At 40.4% G+C, this 25,345-nt stretch overlaps 1 protein-coding gene across 1 annotated transcript in view; it reads right to left on the bottom strand.

Annotated features, from left to right (window-relative positions):
* The window catches only part of LOC120729426 (cadherin-13-like), a 205,059-nt gene that overhangs the window by 9,196 nt on the left and 170,518 nt on the right, over positions 1-25,345 (bottom strand). The window contains exons 5-6 of the mRNA XM_040024968.1: positions 21,721-21,726; positions 21,075-21,227 (exon numbers count right to left, since the gene is read on the bottom strand). Of these exons, the coding sequence (XP_039880902.1) occupies positions 21,075-21,227; positions 21,721-21,726 (159 nt within the window). The remainder of the gene's footprint in view (positions 1-21,074; positions 21,228-21,720; positions 21,727-25,345) is intronic.

The following is a 25,345-nucleotide window of genomic DNA, read 5'->3' as shown; positions in this document are numbered from 1 at the left end:
CCCCCACACTTTCCCCATGTTCAGCTTTCAACAAAGCAAACAGGCGTGTTCTGATCACTGAATCTTGCAGAATTTATTAGTGAATGAAATCGAGCACTGCAATGACACACGCCTGGCCTACGAGGGGAAAACACAGCTGGGGCTCGATGGTTGGTGGGTGCTGTCGTCCAGGTGTGCAAACTAAGAGAAGAGATTAAACCTGAGATTTAGTGTGCAGGGTGATAAAAATACGCTGTTTAGTTTAAGGTGTTTATTTCATATTGCTGTTTATTTCTAACTGAACGTCCACATTAAAGTTCTCAAGCTTTAAACTTGATAAACATTAAAGTGGTTTTAGTAACGTGTGACAACAGGTTGCATGAAGAAAAGCAGAAAACTGCAACATAGTTTGCTGCCCCGTTAAACCTGTTTCACAACACAGCCAGGTTTTGTATTTTCTCTTCTTCTCACAAGTTAAAGCTAACCTGTCGCTCCAGTAGCAACGCTACACTTTCAGTTAAGAGAAAAATACGTCGCAATAGATCGCAGTAACAATAAAGTTCATACATGCTTCAGCAAATTGGCCCACTCTCCTCACACACTGGCATTTTTCAAATGGCTCACAAAACAATTTCCTGCGTGTTGAACTTCTGAATCTTCTGGTGAATTTCAAAGACGTTAGATTGTAAAAGAGTCATTATCTATAGGCAGCATTGCTTTGAATGGTGCATCAGGGCAGCTGCTCCAAAGTGCACCAATGTCAGCAGCATTTCTAGAAGGGCAGTACTTGAAGCCTTGCATACTATTGCTTTGCAGAGCTGCTGACAAAGATATGGAATATTTTATTATCTAAATATCAACTGGTACACAATAAATGTTTGATATTTAAAAAAATACATCTCTCTTTGACTGTCATAACAGGATTACCGTAATTGTCGGGCTATAAGCCGCTACTTTTTGCACAAGCTTTGAACCCTGCGGCTTTTAGTCAGGTGCGCTTTGTAGTCCTGGAAATACGGTACATATTTATACAGTTCCTAATAGCCTTAAGGTCATCACGATCTAGTGAGATGAGATGCAGTGTCACACTCGAATAGAAAAATACTTTAAAAATCTTGATGTGACTGATATACGACAGCATTCTCATACCGACGATGTGTCACACATAGTGACGCGAAAGGTACCCCTCCACGTCCTTATGAAACGCTCTGGAACTCTAACCTTAACTATAACCTTAGATTTATAGATTCATTCCAACCCGCTCTCATGCCTCGGAGCGCGTAACATAGCGGCGTTTTGGGACGAGAACATTTTGGATACACGTATCTTTATCACCAAAAAACAAATCAAACGTATAGATGTGGCAGAGACCAGGCAACAACTACATCCAGGTTAGGAGTCCATTAAATCACGCGGACGAGAATGAGCAGAAACATCAGTGATGCAGCAGCTCGTCTGGCTCACGCTGCAAACCAGTTCACATGTGAAACAACAAATGTGACCTTGACTTTGACCTTGAGCACAACGTGGATAAAGACTCACTGAATGATCACTGTGTTTAAATAAATTCTGTCCAATACTGTAGAAGATGGAATGATTCTTGTGATTCTTGAACGGACAACAGACGCCTCAATAAGCCGATCGGCTCGTCTGCTGAGTGACCTAAAAATGTTAAAGTGGTCTCTAGCACTCACATATTCTTTTGGAATATTGGATTGTGTTAGGTGGATTTCTTTTTGCGCTCTCTAATCCCAAAGTCACTGATATGAAATGTTCATCATTACATCAAAAGAACAGAGGCCCTTGGAATGGAAAAGAAGATATAAATAGATGGTCTTTGGAGGGAGGAAAATTGAATGAAAGATGGAAGGTGAAAAAGAGTAGGGGAGTTAAAAGTATAGAGAAGATACAAAATGATAGAAATGATCTTTCATTCAGCTTGCCGTCTGGCAAGATAAAAAATAATCCTGCTTCTGAAAGGCACTGAAAGAGTCACAAAGGCTCTCCCTGGTGTATAGTGGTACAAAACACCCCCCTCGTATAAGGTATAATTCAATCTCCTTTTGTCTGGCACTCAAGGTACTGTTTGAAGAGCCAGTGGAAAACTAGGCTTACCTGTCTTCTACTATGACTATCAGTGTTTTTATAAGGTTTTATAAAATCCTAATAGAAGAGATTTGGGTCACGTGCAGTCAGATCTGATATGAACTACACACAGATGTGTGCAATTAATCAAGAAATTAAAAGTTCAAGAAATTACTTCTTTTTCTTCTTGTATAAATATTTATATGGCCAAATCTTTCTGCCCTAGAAGAAGAACAGCTCAGATGAACACTGTCAGGTTGATATTGCCACCTCATTTATGTCAAACTTGCAACAATTTTATACAAGCAACTCCCTGCATATGAAAAATATGCAAAATATGCTTCTTTAGTACACAGTAAAGAATGTAAAAGAGTGAGATTCTCACATTTTTTCACCTAAAAGTGAGCAAAGAACCAGTGAAAATATGCGACTTGCAGTGCCACCTGACCTCCTAACACAGAGTGTATTCACAATGTAAAGACCAGGAGGAAATCATGTGTTTCAGTATTGCAGGTTTATCACTGTGTGAGATCATATCACTGACATGTGTTTAGTAATTAGCATCACACAAGTTTTAATTCATTTCCCCCAATTTCATGATGCACTGCAAAGCATCATCACTTAGAGTGAGTGAAGAAGAACCTCTGAGTGCAGCATCCTTGGCCTGCTGCAGTATGGAGGGTTCAGGGTCACCCAGCTGATTCTAACTAATATTAATGATGGGATTTAATAACATTTGGCTGTCATGAAGTGAGCAAAGTATTTTAATTTTAGATGCCCTATAATTCTTAGCACTGACTTCTGTATTTACTTTTCTCTCTCCCTCAGGACAGATTTAAATAGCTTTGTGACCCTAATAAGTCGATTTGCATTAAAAAATGGAATATATAGTGTCAGCAATTCGAGTCAATAATACAGAGTGTTTCTGTCTAAAGTATCTACAGATGAAAGCGAAGCTGCCCTGTTACTAAAGTAGAGTGCATTAGGGGTTGTGTCATGTGGCTCAGCAGGCGACAGACAGGCTGAATTAGCCGAGGTAATGCCTGAGGCTCAGCAACAGGCCACTCGATGTTTAATCAGGTTATCTGGGAGAAGGGGCACAGCAGCATGTCTGCAGGGGTTTACGGGGATTTCTGGGTGGACAGCAGGATAGTGACAGAATCCTCAGTGTTGAATGATCCCGACCCGGGGGAATGCTTGGAAACAAGAAAAAATATTGGAAACTTTGAAGAGCGTCTTTCTCGAGCGGTCTGTAAAGAAAAAAGTGCATCAAAGAAGGTTCTTTTTTTTCCATCTTTCTTCTTTTTTTCAGCTTATTTAAAGTTTGCTTCCATTTGAAGCTACATCTTGAAAACTAATTATTAAAAACAACCTTCAAAATGGACCGTTTCCTCTGTTATTTGTGAAATGGGAGGAACATCTTGGAAACGAAGCTAACGAGACAAACATGCATGTGTAAGAACAACTTACAGACCACGGGCATTATCAGCAAAGTGCAACGGTGTGTGAGCCTGTTGCTTGAAAGCTCCGGGGTTATATTTCTTAAAGGTAAGCGCTATTATGGCAGCTAGAGGTTTGTTTGCTCTGAGATGGTTAGAGTGGTGTTAGCAGTGTGTATGTGTGTCCTTTATCGCTTGCCCACATACAGGGACTAAGTGCACATCAGGCCTGTTTTCCTGTGTGCAGGGCAGCGTATCCTGCTCTCCAAAGCCCAGGAAATTACAGTCCAGCCAAGCAGAAAACAGAAGTGGGATTTGGACAACAAGCTTCACCTGTCTCAAACCACAGGCTCATAAACTTACCCTTACTGTAAATGAGAAAGGCATTAGATTTGTATGAAACAGCAGTGTATAGGTCTGTATGTATGTGCATTTTATAGAGTAGAACATGAAGGACTCAGTATGTATTTCTTTATGAACTGAGAAATAGCTGCAGAGACACAGTCAGAGGACAAGCTATGTGAAGGGGCATAAATATATATATTAGGGGTGCAACGATACTCGTATCGATATTGAACCGTTCGATACAGTGCTTTCAGTTCGGTACGCATATGTATCGAACAATACAACATTTTTAAATTTATTTGATCAACTTTTCTTCTGACGATGCTGTCTGTGTTGAGCGCTCAGTGGATCTGCGTTCGACTACTCCGCCTAGGCTGCACTGTCGAGCGCAGATCCACTGAGCGCAGTGCAAGCTAGCAAGACAGAAGCTAAGCTCGTGGCAACATGGCAAATTGAACCTCCCCCACCCTCATTCAGATCTGGCCTTTGGTTTTCATGTGAAGTATGACCCTGAAGGTAAGCGCGTCATGGACAAAAGTAAAACAGTATGTGGGATGTGCCACGCAATGCTCAATTGGTGGGAACTAGTGCGTTAGCGTTAGCGAAGCAGACAAAAACAACAAGCACGCATGCTACAAACTTTACCCGAGTCATTTAGACAGCCGTTAGCACAGGATTCTCCTTATGGGGACCTGATATGTTTAATATGCTGCTGAGAATATAGCCCAGAAGAAGCGTATAGTATAGCTTTTATTTTGGAAAGAGCAATTTCTCTGTAATAAACTCTCTTTTCCAAAGATGAGTGATTTCTCGATCAGATATATTTATTTTTTTATTACTTTGTTGTTTCAGCAACATTAAATTTAAAAAACTGTACTTTTGAGTTAAAATATATATTTATAATTTTAATAAATGACAAATTAAAAAAGCATGAACATTTTTTTGTATCGAAAAAATATCGAACTGTGACACCAAAGTATCGAATCGAACCGTGAATTTTGTGTATCGTTGCACCCCTACTATATATATATACATCTATATCTATCTATCTATAGATAGATAGATAGATATAGATGTATATTCACACACATCCTTTCTACATCCTAACTACATAAAATCTGCAGAGAGGTCCAACATGTATGACCTAATTAAGCATGTCTGTCTTTCATAGCACATCGTGAGCCTTTTTCATTCTAAATCTTTTCATCTTGCTCTTTTTATGGTGGCGTGGTTTACTACATTATTGTGCCTTATTAACAATAATGGATTGGATTTATATAGCGCTTTTCAAGGCACCCAAAGCACTTTACAATTCCACTATTCATTCACTCTCACATTCACACACTGGTGGAGGCAGCTACGGTTGTAGCCACAGCTGCCCTGGGGCAGACTGACAGAAGCGAGGCTGCCATATCGCGCCATCGGCCCCTCTGGCCAACACCAGTAGGCGGTAGGGTAAAGTGTCTTGCCCAAGGACACAACGACCAGGACAGAGAGCCCGGGGATCGAACCGCCGACCTTCCGGTTACAGATACGCTTCCCAACCCCCTGAGCCACGGTCGCCTCATTGACATTTGACAGTGGATCTCGACAGTGCAGCCTAGGCGGATAAGTCGAACGCAGATCCACTGAGCGCTCAACACAAAGTTTTGTATTGTTCGATACATATGCGTACTGCATTTATTGACAAATCACAATTAACATTTGTAGATTCATAGCTGAGCACATTTTTTCTCCACCTTGGAAAATGTTACACAAAAGGAGGCACGTTTCTGTTTGGGTGATTCAGGCATGGCAACCAAGAATTCCTGGTGATTCTTACACAACATGCAAACTGATGACCCCGTTTAATTAGTATGTACAACGAGAGGTATAATCAGTATTTCAAAAATCAATCGAAATAGACAGAAGTGAAAGATTTTATTTAAAGGCATAAGCCAGTCACATAGTAAATAGTAATATAGTAATAGCGGACTGCTCCTTTAAACACACTTCATCTTTTTATGTAAAATTTTAAAAGGTCACAACATTCACTCGACGGTCGGCTTCATTCCTGTCCTATGAACTCTTAAAACACTGACTTGTTTGATTGTAGCTTAGGCTCTGTGTGGTGTCTAATATGTATGAAAGACCATGATGATCGTTGAAGACATACATAAAAAAAGAGAAAAAATATCCAAAATGCATATAACACAGAAAGAAATGTCCACAGAGAGCAGCATTCATATGTAGGAGTACAGAAAAACACGCACCAACACACACAAGGTCAAATGTTTGAGCTTTCACCTAGTCATAGATCGCTCACCTCAGCAACATGCTGAATTAATCAAAGTTTCTCGCTCTCATTCTCACACCTTAGCAGAAGAAAACAGCCCCAGTGAGCAAGTATCAGCCAAAAGAACAGATAGAGAGGGAACCAGTGACTGTAAAATTTGATTAAACAACAAAACCATGTAGACATTCATGTGATCAGCACTTTGTGGTGAGAGGTATGGGGATCAAATCTTGCAAAGTCACTAAATTAGCAAATTGCGGGAATTATGAATGTCTGCAAAAAATGAAAAGCCTTAAGCAATTTACTGCTCACAATGAATTTTAATATCTATCAATGAAAAATGCTTTAACTAGCATCTTTGTGCTGCATGTGTTTCATGTCTGAAGACGGGATTACTGAATGTGTGGAAAACCGGAGGAACGGTGGAACAAGCAGTGGGAAAAGACATGTGAGGAACTTTACGGACTGAGGAGAAAACGGCAAGGTGCCAAGAGACCTTTTATCCCCCCGCCTCGCCACACGCATGTACGGCAATGCTAAGTTCCATGCTAGCGGTGAAATATTCGGCTTCCTGGCACGAGTCATGTGACTGAGTAACTGTTCAGGCCAAAGCGCAAAAACAGTATCAATGAATTTATTTTTGGAGACGCTGTGGCGGTTTTACAATGCCCATGTCATACCCGCTCACCGCCGCCACAGAATCGCCTTCTGGACAAATGTTCTTTCAACTTTGGGAACAGGTGGTAGTCACTGGGTGTGAAGTCCGGACAGTAGGGTGAGTGGGTGATGAAGTTTCCTTGCAGGAAAGCGAAAGTTTGACAGGCGACAGGCGACGTGTGGACCAAAGGGGGTATAGTTGGTTGACTTTCTGCCTGTTGGGACCACAATAAATGCTGACAGTACTGTGAAACACTGGAACAACTCAGAAGGGTATTTCAGAACAGGAGAAGAGGAATACTGAGAAAGGGAGTAAGCATTCTTCACGACACCGCGCGTCCACACGTTGCCCATCAAACTGTCGCAAACAACATTTGTGCAGAAGGCGATTCTGCGGCGGCGGCGAGCAGGTATAACATGGGCATTGTAAAACTGCCAGCGTCTACAAAAATGCACCGACCAAAATGGCAATTATGTAAAAAATAAATAAGTCGCCAAGCTTTAAAATGATGTAAATATTATTGAAAATTTGCTTGTATTTCTAAAGAGAAAAAAGAGACAGTGAGAGTACAGGCACAGGCCACGTACACAGAGCGACGGCGAGGCAGGGAGCTGTAATAAAAAGTGAAGAAATGGGCAAAAACAGAAAAAACCCACAGCATCTGGCTGTTTCCAATTATACTGGTAACTGTAAAGCTGAATGCAGAATTTGTAAAATGAAAATATGAACCTGCAGAGACATCTAAGAACCGCTCATCCATCCGTGCAGCTGGAGGAGAGCGTGCCCTCTCTGCTCCAGCTGCCATCCACTGACCCTGGACAAGTGTCCTGTTTTGAGCAAAGTACTTCTGCTGCAGCATCAACTGACTTGCCAAAAACTGCAGGTATACTGCAGCCTTCTGTAACTCAAACCAAAATAAACACATTACAGAACAAATGACTGCAGCCAAACACAAAGGTGGTGATGATGAAGATGAGAGCCAATGGAGAGCCATTTTCTACTGTGGAGGACAAAACATTTGAAACTTTTGTGCTGGCCTTAAAATCTGTACATGTTCTCCCCTGTAGATGTAGTAAGGGCTTTTATGGAAACACTAGTTGCTTACCGACACACAAACCCTTCATATTTGCCTAATTAGGTGAAAACTGAAAGTAGTGAGTGATACTAAATTAAAAGCAATAAGAGATGTCTTTTCTAAGGAAGCTGAGCCAAAAGAGCAGAGTCTTTGAAGAGAGCCGGACCTCCCATCGCTAGTAGATATTGTTTGAAACGTCTTTGGCTTGAAATTCAAGTACACTGTCTGTAATTTCAATACAATGAAACTTGGCTTTAAACTTTATTTTGTGGTGTGAATGTAATCCAACCTCAATCCAAACCAGGTACCAGATGTGTGTTCCAAGTTTGAGCTAAAACATGTCCCACGGACACGAATGCTTTGGATTCTTGATGTGAGAAGGTACCATGGATGTGCAAAGTTCTGCACGGACCAGCAACCAGCTGTGAAATGGATGGAAATTATCTTTGTTCTCCAATAGTCCAGATCACAGCACCTTCTTCCTGTATTTCCTTATTTGGGCATGCCCCAGACATTTCTGACCAATCAGCAGACTGAACATTGACGCATTCTGGTTTGTTTGGAATTCACTTGGACTTTTTTTTGTGTGAAAGCAAACCAGAGAACAGGAAAAAGCTACAAGTCTGCGACTAATCGTCGGGCTTGGACCAGAGCAAACAGACTATAGGTGCGAAAATGCCCTGAGACTCAGCGAGGGTGTGTTTTGCTGCTACAATACATCATCTTAAACTGGTCATGCGATTTGGACAGGCCAGCATGTCTGTCATGAGAGTTAAGTCACTTCCTTTTTTGGTAGCTTTCTGTCTGCTGTGTGTTGTATTTAGTTTTACTTCCTTTGTCTCGTTGTCTGATTTGTTTCAGCTGTTCTTCATTCCCCACGTTTCCTCTTTCCCTGGTAGCTCTTTTGCATATTTAGCCTTGCTCTTGTGTTCTTTCTCTGACTGTGTATAATCTTCCCATCTGTGTTATCTGCCTGTTTCTGAGAGATTTGGGGTTTGGTTCCCTTTGGTTTCTGGAGCCATTTAATATCTTTCAATATGTTTATTTTGCTTAGGAAGGTTCATAACTTAGTGACGTGTCCTGGAAGTATCCACGTCAGGCCATAATAAGAGCTGTATGAATTCTCCTGATGCTTAGGAGAGGAGATAAAATGCTTCTTGTATTTTATAGGCTAGGATACTCTGGAGCATCCTTCATCACAGGAGAGGAGAAAATGCTGTCGCATTATTCATAGCAATGGTCTGTCTGGTCATTCATGAAAACCAAACTTACAAAGTGCTGCGTATTATGTAAATGTTAATTAGAACTCAATTTTCATGCCATAGCCTGCTAAAATGTTTTGAATTTTCAACAACAGGATGTTAAACATTGCTGAACTTTGAACATCACACAGCTGTAAAAAGCAACAATCTGCTTGTTGCTGAGTTATTGTCTTGAATAAACAACATAGATTTATATAACATTTCTATTTCATTTCTAACATTTTATTTTCTGTATAATTGAGCTGAGGTTATTAATCCAATCCAATTTTATTTATAAAGCACTTTAAAATACCCAGCACAGGAACAAAGTGCTGTACAGAAAATAAGTTAAAACAATAGAATAACAGAAAGCAGCAAAATAAATAAATAAAACACATAAAACGTAAAATTAAAACAGCCCTATATTAAAACAAAAACAAGATAAAACGGCATCGAATCACCTAAAAACAACTGAAATAAAAATAAAAACCAACATCTCACGTGGTGTCAAAGGTCAGGGTAAAGAGGCGGGTTTTCAAGAGTGACTTAAAAACAGATAAGAACTGGCCTGTCTGATCTCTAAAGGAAGCTCGTTCCACAGTTTTCGGATTATGATGAAGTGTGTAGGATAAGTTTTGACCTTGAGTCAGCTTCGGTCACAGAAACATAAATGAGGAATAGTTAAATATAACAGTTAATTGCTGGAAGTTAAATATAAGAAAGTCAAATGTATTGAATTTTATAGATTCTGGGATAGATTTACCGAACAGGGTAAACACTGAACACCTTGTATTATTTATCATCTATGAACTATGACCTTTGAACTATGTTCTTTTAGATGTTTTCTGTCAAAATCGATTCGTTACAGTTACCCATGAGAAAACACCAGCAAATAATAAAACGATGCAAAAGGACACAAAATGTAATGTAAGTTGAAAAAGTGTTTAGTACTCCCGGTGTTTAGTTCTTCGTTGTGCTTTGTGTCTCGTCGGCTCAGTTATGTTTACACGTCTGTTCTTTCCCCGTCTCATCTGTGCCCGTCTGCGTCTCAGCGTATGTTCCCGTTACTTCCTGTTTTACTTTGGTAGTTTCCTGTCGGTGTGTGTTCTGTTTTGCTTCTCCCCTGTGTCGGCTGTGCGATTAGTTTCCCTCCTGAGCTTCATCCCCTCGTCTTGCATTTACTGTCTGTTCGCTGTGTTCTCCCTCATCCCTCGCTGCGTTTCGCCTGTTTTTCTATCTTGTTTACTTTAATGTATATTTCCAGTTTAGTTTTGTATTTCCTAGCTTCCAGCAATAAGGTCGAGAGTTTTGAGTCCATCTTTGCCTCTGCGAGTCTGCATTTGGGCTCCTTGCTACCAGCCACACACAGCAAACCTGACAGTGAGACACACTTAAAAGAAGCAGATGATTCTCTGGTGTTGTGAGGGAGAAACACTGTGTGTTTTACTTCATCTGATACTGTAGATACATGTTTGGTATTAGCCGTTTACTTTGCAGCTTGATGTAATCCTCTGTACTTCAACTGATGAAGGTTTCTCGTTCCTAGACTATGACGCTGATGTGTCTTCTCCACTTGCATGGACACGGCTCTCATACTGACAGTTTAAAGGGGAAAACATACTAAAAGCAATTTCAACACTTGGACTCAGCCTCAGATATGCTGTCTGCTTAATTTATTGTGGAATTACAAGGAAATGTAACTGCTTGGCAGTCAATTATCCAATTATATTGGAGCATCTGAAACTATTAAATGTAGGTATAGACTAAATATAAACATTAAAAAAACGTAAATATTTAATGCAGTAATCTCAGTAAAATCTTTAATAAAAATTGTGTGTCCTTGAAACTTGTTTGATTTGGAGGCAAAATTACAAACATTTGCTCAAATATTAATGATGCTTACGCGTAAGTTCAATGAGGAAGCTCTGTAGTCACATATCTGTCTGCTTCCACATGTTTGGTGGCTAATCTAAGCTTTGCATCACTTCCACTTTCCCACGGTGCCAAACCCACTGGGACATCACTGGTTTAGTCTTCTTCAGGCCAATCAGCCTCCACTCTGTGTACTAGAAATCTCGCTGTTCACCTGTCCTTCTCCTTTGCAAATTCCTTCATGCAACCCACCTCCTCCACATCTCTGCGTCTCCCGTGTTACTCAGGCTTCATCCAAGCCTCCATCTTTATCTCCACTACCAGCGTCTAGACGCCGGGGTCCTTCCCTAGTTCCCATGGCCGCAGTGATTCTGTTCTGCTGTGAAGGGCCACTGGATTTATTAAATTCTGCATATCAGTAAATCATGTTTGGTTCCTTCTAATGAGCTCTCCTTATTGAAATGGACCTACTGTAAAATCTGAAAAGTTTATCAACACTGTACACACAGTTTAGAATAGTTTGCAAAGCGAACTAACACTAAACGAAGAAAATGTGTGGACCCAAAAGCAGACACGGGAGAGAGAAAACTAAGCGAGCTGTTTATTAGGCTGATGGCAAACTGGAGAACAACTAACAACTAACCTGAAACCTAAACTGGGAAAAACTAAAACATGAAAACTGACATGACATAAACAGAACCTGAAGCTTAAGAGTGAAATCTGAGTCGAGACTCATAGAAACTTGTAGCCAGACAAACAGAGGAAGATAGAGGACGTAAATACAAAGAAGAGTAGACGAGGAAAAACCTGGGGAACACAGCTGCCATGAATGAACATGACGCCACAGGGGAAGCAAAACTTAACACACCGAACATGGAAACAAGACTATCAAAAGAAAACAGGAAACGTAATGGAGCGTAGGCTTGACCATTCGAACATGGAGCACGCAGACATTAAATCTCTGAGCGGACATGGAACACAGGAGCTGTGTCCCAAAACGTCGGCTGCATCCTTCGGAGGACCCGGCCCACGTAGACCGCGAAGGCCGGGTCCTCCGAAGACCGAGAAGGCCGGAAGTGCGAGGCTGTGAAATGGGACGGTCTAGCCTTCAGATTTGCGTCACCGCTGTCTCAGTGGAGTTTAATAAACTCGGCCGTCTGCTCCTTGCTATTTAAAATATAACAGGACACTGGCGTAAATTCTCGACCGTCTCACACTTCTGTTTAATCAGTTTTCTGTTTGACGTTTATTCAGCTGTGTGAAAATCCCAGAGGAAACCACCTGATGGATTAATAAAGTTTTATTTAATCTAATAATCTAATAACTTTGATCTCAGCCAAACCGATTTACTCCGGAACAAATAAAACACAGAAAAAGCCAAACAATAACATTTTTAAGTTATTCGAGTGACTTATATCATGTTTAACCTGAGTAGCGAAAAAGCGGGGGTCTGAAAACAACGAAGCCGGGAGTCCGCTGCTCTCGCCGGCTGGAGTGACCATTGAACCCCCTGGCTTGCTATCGAGCTGGTGGGTAACAGACGTCTCCAAAAACGTCAGCGCACTTTTGCAAATATGCGATGTCTTGATAAACCGAGCAGATATTTGAAGTTTACACAGCTACTTTCTCACCTGAAAATATGTTAAAAGTTTATTTTGTGGCCCAGAAAGAATAATAAGAGTAATTTTAAAACTTAGTAGCAGCCGCCATTGTTGGCAGCTGAAATTTGGCTGGGCCGCGCTATGAATTCTGGGATATGGTGTGCCACGAAGGACACACCCGACCCATCCTTCAAATTCGGGGAAATGAAGGACGCATTTGTCGGCCGCATTTGAAGGAGTCGACGAATTGGGACAGCCTTCGTCGCCTGGCTGTGACGTAATCGGCCTTCAAATGCAGCCTCCAAAGGATGCAGCCGACGTTTTGGGACACAGCTACGGAGAGACTAAAGCACTGGCGTGACTGAAAGTAGAACATGGAGGACAGGAAAAGACTCAGGAGACAGAAGAAACATAAACTAGACTAAAACTCAACCAAGACAAACTAATAATAATAGCAGAACTTCACATATTTCAATATAACATAAGAAATCAAAAATACAAAATACACTGAAAATGCTGGGTTGCAGACCCATCCTGACAGAAAAGCAAGACAAAAAGTTAAAAGTGATTTACAGTAAAGTGAGTCACAGCGTAAGGCGACTATCAGCCATTTGCATAAAACTGATCTGCCAAAGAATTTTATGATTCACAGACGTCTTATCTGTGAAATTATGAGTAAATATGGGGGGAAACACTTAGCTTGATTTATACCTGTTGACAATTCCACAAAACTGCTTTGAGACAGCTTTGTAGAGCTTTTGAAAGCTGAGATATTTCTAAATCTAAATTTCAAATTAGCTGTCACCTCAAATCTCAGCCATTCTAGAGTTGAGATGGATCCATACAGCTTCTTCTCAGTAAGCCCCCCTTTGTCACTGTGTTCGCTGCCTTGACAGACACAATATAAGGAGCAAAATGTGGTGGCATTATATGTGCTGTCAGGAGCATACCCCTTTCTACATCACGACACAGGTTGGAGTTCTGAGGCAAACATCCACCCAACAAGTTATTAGCATTTTTTTTATTTGTGTACTTTTTTAAACAATTAGAACCGGCCTTGTGCAGCGAACGCCACTAAACTTTTACATAAATAAATGTGTGCAGCACTACTTTATTTTCGTACTTTAAATTTCAGCTTCTCCAAGGTAAGCACGAAGAAAAGACTCGGCACACTTATTGTTGCAATGACCTGTATTACTGTGGGTCATCCTTCCACCGGTGTAAACAAGACTGTTATTTATCTCTTCACGTTCTCTCCTTCCTCTGTTCTAAGCCAATTAGAGTTCTTACTCGCCGCTATCAACCCGACCCAAGCTTGTCATAATTGCAGCGATAAGCCTCGCACTCCTCCCTCTCTCCCATCCGCTCTGTTTTCCATCTCATTAACATTCATTTTCACCCTAATTGAGCTTAATAAGAAAATAATGTTTGACATTAAATCCTTGTGAACATGTGCCCCAGCTGATCACTGCGTCTGTTTGTTCTTTCACAGCAAATATTTTACTTTGTCAGGGGTTTGTTTGCTTGCCTTGCTCGGCTGTGCGCCTGCTGTAACAGCCTACTTAGAATTCCCACTTTCCATTTGCTTTGCGCTGACCTCTTGCCGTCGTTATGCTGAAGTTAGACTCTACTTTCCTTAAACGTCTTCATCAAGTTTTGCTTAGTTTGGACTTTTGCTTGCAACAGTGGCTGCATCCATAAATTCCCAAGATAAAGCATCCAAAACACTGACCACTGCATTTAGACACTGTGCCAGTCAACTTCATCGATTTTATTTTTCTCAAAGCCTGTGGCAATACTTTTTTGATATACTGTGACCTTGTGGGTGGGTACAGCATTTTTTCCCAAAGTAATCAATGATCATTATACAGCCAAATAGAAAGGAGACTGGGAGAAGGAAGCTGAAGCATGAGGTGTGTTCAATACAACCTTGGTTGTCTGTACAACAAAACATTGATTGTATTCCTTATATCACTAACAATGATGGTTAAATAACAGTTCACACCTCATATATACTGGATAGTTTACCAGAGGGCATGTATTGAACAGCAATAAGCTGCAGAGACATGAGATTGAGATAAAAAGTCATGTATATGAGGAGATTTACTCTGAGGAGAGAAAATCAACCACTTTCCAGACGTAGCTGAATGGAGCTTCATCATGTCTATTGATGGAGAACAGCTTTAGCCTAAATATCACTTCAAAAACTAACAAACAAACAATCAAAACGGCTGATTTACCTTTGAAATTATAGATTTTTTTTGCCACTTGGTGGAAGCAGAACATATACAGTACTGTGCAAAAGTTTTAGGTAGGTGTGGAAAAAATGCTGTAAACAAAGAGAGCTTTCAGAAATATAAACGATTGGTTATTGGCCCCAGATGTATTCTGCAGCAGGACAACGACCCAAACACACAGCCAACGTCATTAAGTGCTATCCTCAGCATAAAGAAGAACAAGAAGTCCTGGAAGTGACGGTACGACCCCCACAGAGCTCTGATCTCAACATCATCGTGTGTCTGGGATCAGAGACAGAAGGATGTGAGCAAGCCGACATCCACAGAAGATCTGTGCTTAGTTCTCCAAGATGTTTGGAACGACCTACCAGCCGAGCTCCTTCAAAAACTGTCTAGAAGAAGGCAAAGAGTGGTCGCACCAAACATTGATGTGATTTCGATTCTCTTTTGATCCTCCTCTGCATTGTTGATTGATGATAATAAACGATTAACACTTCCATTCATGAAAGCTTTCTGTGTTTACAGCATTTTCCCCTCACCTGCCTAAACCTTTGCACAGGGCTATATATGTGTATAGTTTGCAAAGGTTATTTGGGATTTCTAAATTAAAAGTAACTTATATTTGACACTTTCAGTTCAGATCTAGTTCAGGTGTTTAACATGGCCATCATATTACTCCCCGTCGTTCTGTTTGGGTACACATATTAAGAAATATGCTTGTATACTAATCCAAAGCACTGAAAGGTAAAGTGTTAGTCCTGTAGTTGTAACTCCAGGCTAGCAACCCCTTTCAAATAAAATTAATCACGTGAATCATGTGAAGCAACATTAATTCCAACATATTAAAAACAGCAGATATAATATATAGATTCATTTTACATATGAAATGGTTTCCATTTGTTCGCTTTACTTTGCCTATAAAATGTATTTGGAGAAATCGTGATTTTAATCTACCGCTGAATATTTCATGTTTCATTCCCATGAAGCCATTAGCTACAGTGGGAAAGGCGACACCCTTAATGAATGTGACTAGGAGAGACTGTGACAGCCAGCGGGGACTACAAAAGTCTTCAGCACTGGACAAGTGATAATAACACCAGACTGAATTTAATAGCAGACTCTTGTACCGTTTTTTTTTAAAACAAATGTACTTGTTTTAAAATCTCCTCATTACAACAAAATAAATGAAAGCAAGTTATGATGTAGGCTTGGCTGGAAAAACAACAGGAAGAGGAAATGTGTGTGCTCAGGCGCGTGTGCTGATGCCCAGCCTGACTCAGTCTTGGCTTCAGCTATAACAATTATCAAGCTGGAAATAACAATCATTAGTGATGACCCAGATGCAATGAAAGGCAGAATTTATATTAGAGGCTTTTTCACTTCTAGAATTTGAAATAATGACATATTAGACTGGATCAGGTTTTTATTGTCACTAAGATATTAAACCACTGACGGAAGTTTCCAATTAGATTTTTGACCATATTATGACACTACGAATGCAAAGGTAGCGTTTGGTAGGTTGGAAAATATTCATTTGGGTCAGCAGTCAGGTACATACTGTTAGGACGGCTTTAACCACACCTAATGTATTTGGTGTGGTTAAAGCCGTCCTTAATCTGCACTGTGGGTAAGAGCTCTCTGACTCTAAGGGTCTGCAAATTAACCAAGCAGAAACCTCTGAACCGAATGAAGCGCCAAGAACTGCAGTTCTAGAAAGAAAACTTAAAACGATCTGTAAAAATAGTTAAAACAAAAACAAAGTCTCTTTGTTTCCTCCTTTTAATGAACTGCACAGGAATGGGATTTTTGAATATCTGCTTTTTATCATTTTGTTTTATTTTGCTTTGCCGATAACTAAAGATAGGTGTGCACACTCCAGCACTTCAACTTCGTTCCCAAATGTAACAATTTCTGACCAAAAACAAAAGTAAATAAATAAAAAATAACACAACACAACAAAATACTACTGTTGGGACTTCTTCTAGGTGTGGACGCCTGAAACCAGCGGTGACTACAGAGGTCTATAAACCAAAGCCATGACTTGATGATGGTACACCTCCCAATTCAATTGCATAAACAACTAAACAAGACACTCAACTCTGTCGCCTTTAGTGCTGCAGCCTGCAGTTTACTTCAGCTTTGTGCAAGGAGCTTGATGGAGTCGATGGAGTCGGTGGAGTGATAATGAGGTGAGCTGAGGGAATCCTGCTCCTTTCCATCTGTGAGCGCTGTTGTTCGCTGGTGTCGGTGAAACTTTCTTTGAAGCAGATCTAACTTTGTTGGACTTGGACACTTTGCAATGAAATTTATACGATGTGAGAATGTAATCAAACTGCTCGTCAGAGGGAAAGTTTGATTTTTAAGACGTTTAATCATTAACTGGTGTAATGTTAGCTTAGAGAGCAGTGCAGAGGAGGAGGACAGGATGAGAAAGATGATGAGGAAAATGTGCGTGGGCAAATCACGTATGTCATTTGAAAGAGCTATTAGTGATCTTTAAATTAAAAGTAACTTGTAAGTGTTACTATAGCCAAATACATAAACACAGATATGCAGAGCAACGATGTCCATCTCAGCCACTGGTTTCAAGATGGCAGGGTAACAACAACCAGTGTATTTTTAATTTTACGTTTAGAAGAATGAATCAATTTTTTAGAAGAAATCATCACACACTAATCAATAATACGTACAGTATCATTTTTTCTATTAAATAACCTCAAAGATTTACCTTTAAAGCTGCTTTATAAAGTCATGAAGAAGCAGCATCTACGTGAGGCAAGAAAACCACTCAAGGATCAATCAGCTGCTTTTGGAAAAACACTTTCTTAATAACACTAAGATCACAGTTTCCTGCTTAATAAATCAGATTTTCTAATAGCGTGTGAATACTGTCCACAGATAACTTCAGCTCCTCTATTAAAAAGCGACACTAATTATTAAACAGCGTTTGAATGTGGTGCTGACTCCACATCTTCATACTTTAAAAAAATATATCATTATTATTCATGAAAATGTAAGGCCTTCCCATTTCCATACTTTCTGTTACCGTCTCTTCTGAGTCCTTCACATTAGTCACCGTGCCATCACGTGTCTCTGCTGAACGTCTCCATACTGAATACAATACCATTTTCTTTTAATGGAAAATGTCCCTGGATATTTATTCGCTGCTCTGTTTCTTCTTTTCAACACAGTTTCTGTCGTCTTCCACAGAGTTTAACGTACAAACTTTTGTTGGACCCAAAAACTTTATTTCACTGAGCTATTAAATCAAAAACTGTAAGTTAAGAGAGGTTGTTTTAAAGCTGCTGCTTTGTGGGTTTTTGTACAGTGGCACATATTTGGTCATTTTGCCTCTGTACACCACCACTACTATTTAAAAAAAAAAAAAAGTATTGCATTCACTGACTCATATATTTATTCACAGCGCTCAATTACAGTGGAAACCATGTGGAGTGGTAAAGCTAACAATCTGGTATGTTCCTAAATGCATAAATAGAGCAGATACCTCAGCAACACCAGAACACCTGAAAGGCTTGATGGTCGAACGATTTCCCTGAAAACAACTTCATAACATCGAGTCTCAAACATTCCCAAGGAGGAAGCTGCATCGTCGTCACAGTCCACAACAACAAGGCATCAGCATGACTGTCAATAACAGATGCATGCAGGCACAAACCACAGGTTACACTCAAGAACATCTGAAAGACACGAAACCAAGACTTAAATAATGAAAAGTATAGAGAAGGAGAAAAACAGCTCATGATGTGAAACATATCATTACCTGTCAAACATGGTGGAGGAAATGTTGTGGAATAGGCATGGACTCTAAGTCTGTCAGTGGAACCGGGCCACTAGTGTTTAATGATGATGTGACTGCTGAGTGTAAAGGGCTACACGCTCAGATTCAGCCAAACGCTACGAAACTGATCAGACTGGGTGTCACAATGAAAAGAGATAAGGACTCAAAGCTCAGTGCAAAAGAAACTCCAGAGTTTCTCAGTGGCTGGATCAGGCACCTGAAGAAAAACCCGAAGACGCACAAACAAAGAAAGGTGGCACAATGTTTCCAGAGAGAAAACACAGCATTTGGTGATGTCCATGGATTCTGGACTGCAATGGATTTTCATTCAAGCACAAAAAACAACACTAATGTTTAAAATGATGTCAGTTTGTCTAAGCTGGTGAAAGTGGGCTTAAAATCCCCGTTCAAAGACAGATGTTGTGCTGCTTTTCCTCTTTTAAACATCCAGACACATTTGGTCGCATCAGAATAATGCAAATAAAAATAAAACATGCAGGGTCGTCCACTTGACAGTTGCACCCAGACAAAGAGCTTTTTAACCATAAAACCCTTGCAGTGAAGGTAACTGGAGGTCCCTGTGGGATGTGCGCAGGGACAGACAGGGGTAACAAAGGCCCAGGCAGCAGCAGATTTGTGTGTCTTTAGAGACCTGCAAGGAAGCCACAGGGAGCAGTGCAGCGCCAAAGCTGGCAGCTGACTGACACCCCTGTCACACCGCAGTGCCAAAAGCAGACTGGGTGAGAGTCCCTCGGAAATTCTGGAAACAGAGACGGCTACGTGCAAACTTCTCCTTCCACACGGTCGCCTACGGAAACCGTGTTACAACTTGTTGACTTTGTTGGCCAAGGCTCAAGTAAAGTGTGAATATAATATGGGAAAACATGAAAGACGGGGTTGTGGAGGATTTATACGAAAAAAGAAGAGTTCTCAGGGACGGGCTGGAGGCTATCCTCGCTGTCATAGGGTGAGGGATGCCATACACCCTGGGCAGATCCCAGTCTATTCCAGGGCACAAGCAAGAGTTCGATAATGACAACAAATGAGACAGAAAAGTAATCTCATATAAATATAAAAACTGATATCATCATCTTTATCAGCACTAATGTCACCACTAACAAGCAGAGTCAATAACATTGATTATTTTGACACAGCAGCACTTGCCAAAGCGGTAAAATATAGAAAGTAACAAGCAAGCAGCCAGTTCTTGAAATGAACGTGTTGAAAGCAGAAACAATGGACAGAAAACGGCTCAAATCTGGACGGCTAGCAAACGCCAAAAACACAAGTCTCATAAAGTCTTACGGCGATTTAAATCAAACTCTGGTCCATTTTCCCTCCTTGGTGTGATTCGCTTGTGCAGATGTGAACACAGGAGTCGCACTTAGGTGGCTCAGGAGAAAACGTTGGTGGTTTGATTCCTGGCTGCTAATCTGCATGCTAAATATCCCACGTTGCTTGTGGTGCATCAAACCAGTGCAGAACCAACTAGCAGTTGTATCTTACAAGGTTGAGCTAAAAACCTTCCTGTAGCCACGGATACTTTGGATTCTGGGATGCAGCAAGGTGCTATAGATGTGAAGCAGTCTGTACAAGCCAGCAGCTAGCCATGCTCTGCTAAAGTCAGGATGACAGCATCTTCTTCCTGTACTGTTGATCGACCATTTATCATTTATTTGGAATAATTTATACACGAAATACAGAAACTGATATTTTATATACATGTTTTTAAGGAGACTGTTGTAGGGAAGCTAAATCACTGGATGCTCTTGTCAGTAAGCAGATTGCAGCCACTGTGTTTTACTGACCACTACACGCGTAACTGAGCAGTGCAAAAGAAAAAAAATGGTGCATGTCAGCTTGCATGTGATTTTTCATCAGGGTTTCTAATTGTCCTGCTCGCGCCCCCCCCCACATCTGTTGGTATTTACAGAGTGAATTATTTCTGGCTTTTCAAAAAATCCAGTTAGCTTATCAACAGCTTGCACCCAGTTGAACACCCTCACTTATGCCTGATTTCAGAAAACAGGATAAGATCAATTGACTTAAAACGCAGAGCTTCTCTGCCAGTGTCTTCTTTTCCTTTCTAAGGGAGATAGCTTTCGTTAGGCTGAAACCCCCCAGGGCAGAAACACTAGTGGACACCTCAAACAGACTCTAACGTTCTTTTAACATAAAAGAAACCTCAAGCTTCTGACTGATGGCACGAACTGCCTGAATACAAAGACCATCCAAATACCACCAACACTAATAATAATTATTCTGATATTTTTTTATTTTTGTATGTTTCCAGGTGTCAGTGTGACACTAAAGAAACCTTTATTTGAACTATTGAAACGTATTAATAACTTGAGAACAAAAGAGAAATAAAGAAAGTGACAGTTAATGTGTGGAGGAGTCTGTGAATCAGTGAAACAATGAAAAAGTGAAAACCACCAGATCTGAACACGGCTCAAACACATGCTGACCTGGTAGGAGTCTGTGGCCTCACGGTCCACTGAGCGGCTGACTGACACGGCTCCTGAATTCATGTCAATGGTGAAGAGACCTTTGGGATCCTGGTCAGCACCGGGGCCTGTCATTCGGAATATTTGTTCCCTTGGCTCCCCCGTTGAAATCAGCTGCAGACATATGGACACACACACACACACATATTCATTCCAGTAAAAGAAGCTTGCAGAGGCTTCAATGGTGATGCAAATCCCTGATAACTACCAATTAAAATTTTATAACAGACTTTGATTTAATTTCATCAGTTGGTAAATTCATCTCATCTGAAACAAGAAATTTCACATCATTTCCCTGAGCACCGGAGGCCTGCTGCGACCGCTTGCACATGCATCATCAGATTCCAGTGATATAAGTGGAACAGTTCAATAATTCATATAAAAAACAGTTTTTCTTAATAATTAAGTGAAAATGTTATGTTTTGTTGCTTTTATTATTGTTGTTATTTAGGTCACAGGAAAAAGGTTTTGAACTAAACGCTAAATTAAACACTGTGAACAAAGCAGCGATGCTTTTCAGGAATTCTGCCAATCTAGTTGGCTCACGGTTCTTTTTTCTGAGGCGGGAATGATCTGACCCCGGTGCTTTTTGGATAGAGGCACTCACATGAGTCTGTCATAGCCAGCAGCATGAGTGGGTACCCCAGGAACAGGAACAGGCCGGTGCAGAAAAAGAAAAACAGACAGAACAAAGCATTTTAGTAACAAATTTAGCAACAGTTACTAAAGCTCCTGAAAGGGCAAAAAGTGAGAGATTATCTGGATTATACACTATTATAACTAAACACCACCTTCATCGTCAATATATCAAATGAGGAATAAATACAATAAAATATATAATAAAATAAAAAGGAATAAATTAGCATATTTTTCAGACCATAAGGCTTTTATCGAGTGGAAAAAAGTTAGCGTTCATCCTCCAGCTTCACTGTGTTTATGCTAACATAGCTGTCTAGCTAGCGATCACATAGCACATCATTATATAGCAGCTAGCCAAACTTCAGTAACCCTACAAACGTCACTGCTGTTTAGTTTTCTGTCTTCATTTATGTTGGAAGTGATAACAGAGCTGTACGTTTGCATGTTTTCAGAAATCTCTCAGTCAGAACATGCTATATCATCTTTAGGTGGAAGCTAGCGAGCTAACTTCCTGCTAACTTCTAACTCTATTAAACTTCATAAATTCTGTTTTGCTGGATGCCTGGATGTTACACTGTATACTGTTATACTGTACTGTTTTGTTTGTTTGTTAATTAGTTAAGCTTAAATTTCAAAACTTACATTAACTACTGATTTTATCTACTGTTCTGATTTTATCTGTTTTGATTTTATATACTGTTTTGTTTGTTTGTTTGTTTGTTTGTTTGTTAAGTGGGTTTAGAGCTCTGGGTAGCTCCCCAGCTGGGTCTAGACTGGGTCTAGAGAGTATTTTAAATTCAGGGAATTTAAAATAGAAAGTAGCTCGTCCACAGAAGGACTGGTAGCTCCCCTTACGATAAGGGTTCAGATCGCGCGAACAGGTGTGAAATGTGTGTGTTTTAGTTAGTTTTGTTTGCTGTTTTAATCAATTTTAAATCATGCTTTTTATTTGTTTTTGTTTCTAATGTCTCTGTAAAGCACTTTGAATCACCTTGTTGTTGAATTGTGCTATACAAATAAATTTGCCTTGCCTTGCCTTGCCTTACACCTGGTAGAGCAGCCACACTGATCATTTTATTAAAGATGAAAGAATTTAGACAGTTTGTAACTCTCAGTGATGCTGCAGTGTTCGTTTGACTTTGGGACCTGGAATGGACGGAGTTTAGGACCCAGAACATCTTACTATTCATCACTGATTGAAGAAAATAAGAACAACCCCAGGTTTCTCTTCAGCACTGTAGCCAGGCTGACAAACAGTCAGAGTTCTGTTGAGCCAACCATCCCTTTAACACTAACTAGTAATGAATTCATGAACTTCTTCACAAATAAAATGTTAATCATTAGAGAAAAGATTACCAATAATCATCCCATAGATGTAATATTATCTACAGCTACTCTTAGTACCATTGATGTTAAGTTAGACTCTTTTTCTCCAATTGATCTTTCTGAGTTAACTTCAATAATTACTTTCTCCAAACCATCAACATGTCTTTTAGACCCCATTCCTACAAAACTGCTCAAGGAAGTCCTGCCATTAATTAATTCTTCGATCTTAAATATGATCAACCTATCTCTAATGATCAGCTATGTACCACAGGCCTTCAAGCTGGCTGTAGTTAAACCTTTACTCAAAGCATCTCTAGACGCAGCTGTCTTAGCTAATTATAGGCCAATCTCCAACCTTCCTTTCATATCAAACATACTTGAAAGAGTAGTTGTCAAACAGCTAACAGATCATCTGCAGAGGAATGGCTTATTTGAAGAGTTTCATCCTATTAGAGCGATTAGAACATGCTGTAGGTATTACAGGTACTGCACTGCGGTGGTTTGTATCATATCTATCTAATAGACTCCAGTTTGTGCATGTAAATGGAGAGTCCTCTTCACACACTGAGGTTAATTATGGAGTTCCACAGGGTTCAGTGCTAGGACCAATTCTGTTTACATTATACATGCTTCCCTTAGGCAGCATCATCAGAAGACATAGCATACATTTACACTGCTATGCAGATGACACTCAGCTCTATCTGTCCATGAAGCCAGATAACACACACCAATTAGTTAAACTGCAGGAATGTCATAAAGACCTGGATGGCCGCTAACTTTCTGCTTCTTAATTCAGATCAAACTGAGGTTATTGTACTCGGCCTTGAAAAGCTTAGAAATATGGTATCTAAGCAGATTCTTACTCTGGATGGCATTACCTTGGCCTCCAGTAACGCTGTGAGGAACCTTGGAGTCATTTTTGACCAGGACATGTCCTTCAACGCACATATTAAACAAATATGTAAGACTGCTTTCTTCCTGTGTGCAACATCTCTAAAGTTAGAAATATCCTGTCTCACAGTGACGCTGAAAAACTAGTTCATGCATTTATTACTTCCAGGCTGGACGACTGTAATTCATTATTATCAGGATGTCCTAAAAACTCCCTGAAAAGCCTTCAACTAATCCAAAATGCTGCAGCAAGAGTCCTGACAGGGACTAGAAAGAGAGAGCAGGTTCTCCTGTTTGGCTCCCTTCATTGGCTTCCTGTTAAATCCAGAATTCAAAATCCTGCTCCTCACATACAAGGTCTTAAATAATCAGGCCCCATCTGATCTTAATGACCTTGTAGTACCATATCACCCTATTAGAGCACTTCGCTCTCGCTCTGCAGGCCTACTTGTTGTTCCTAGAGTATTTAAAAGTAGAATGGGAGGCAGAGCCTTCAGTTTTCAGGCCCCTCTTCTGTGGAACCAGCTTCCAGTTTGGATTCAGGAGACAGACACTATCTCTACTTTTAAGATTAGGCTTAAAACTTTCCTTTTTGCTAAAGCATATAGTTAGGGCTGGACCAGGTGACCCTGAATCCTCCCTAAGTTATGCTGCAATAGACGTAGGCTGCTGGGGGATTCCCATGATGCATTCAGTTTTTCCTTTCCAGTCACCTTTCTCACTCACTATGTGTTAACAGACCTCTCTGCATTGAATCATATCTGTTATTAACCTCTGTCTCTCTTCCACAGCATGTCTTTATCCTGTCTTCCTTCTCTCACCCCAACCAATCACAGCAGATGGCCCCGCCCCTCCCTGAGCCTGGTTCTACTGGAGGTTTCTTCCTGTTAAAAGGGAGTTTTTCCTTCCCACTGTCGCCAAAGTGCTTGCTCATAGGGGGTCATATGATTGTTGGGTTTTCTCTGTATCTATTATTGTACGATCTACTGTACAATATAAGGCGCCTTGAGGCGACTGTTGTTGTGATTTGGCGCTGTATAAATAAAATTGAATTGAATTGAAATGAATAGATTACCTCCATGAGGCTCCTGAGTACGGCAGCCGTAATGCTCCAACAATCCATCAAGCGGTGCGGCTTCATAGCTTACTAAAGTCGTACTAAAACATTTTTGACAGATTTTTGAGCGCCGTGTAGCACATAATATTGGTTCGAGGTCAGTAAGCACAACCAGAATTCATACGTAAGGCCCACCGGATTATAAGGCGTACTGTCGATTTTTGAGAAAGTTAAAGGATTTTAAGTGCGCCTTATAGTGTGGAAAATACGGTATGTTACATCTTCATATTTCTTATGAATTATGGGGTTACACTGCATA

Source organism: Simochromis diagramma, unplaced genomic scaffold, assembly GCF_900408965.1.
Source record: "Simochromis diagramma unplaced genomic scaffold, fSimDia1.1 OVJJ01000293.1, whole genome shotgun sequence".
NCBI lineage: Eukaryota > Metazoa > Chordata > Actinopteri > Cichliformes > Cichlidae > Simochromis > Simochromis diagramma.
This window is presented reverse-complemented; position numbering and strand designations above follow the sequence as displayed.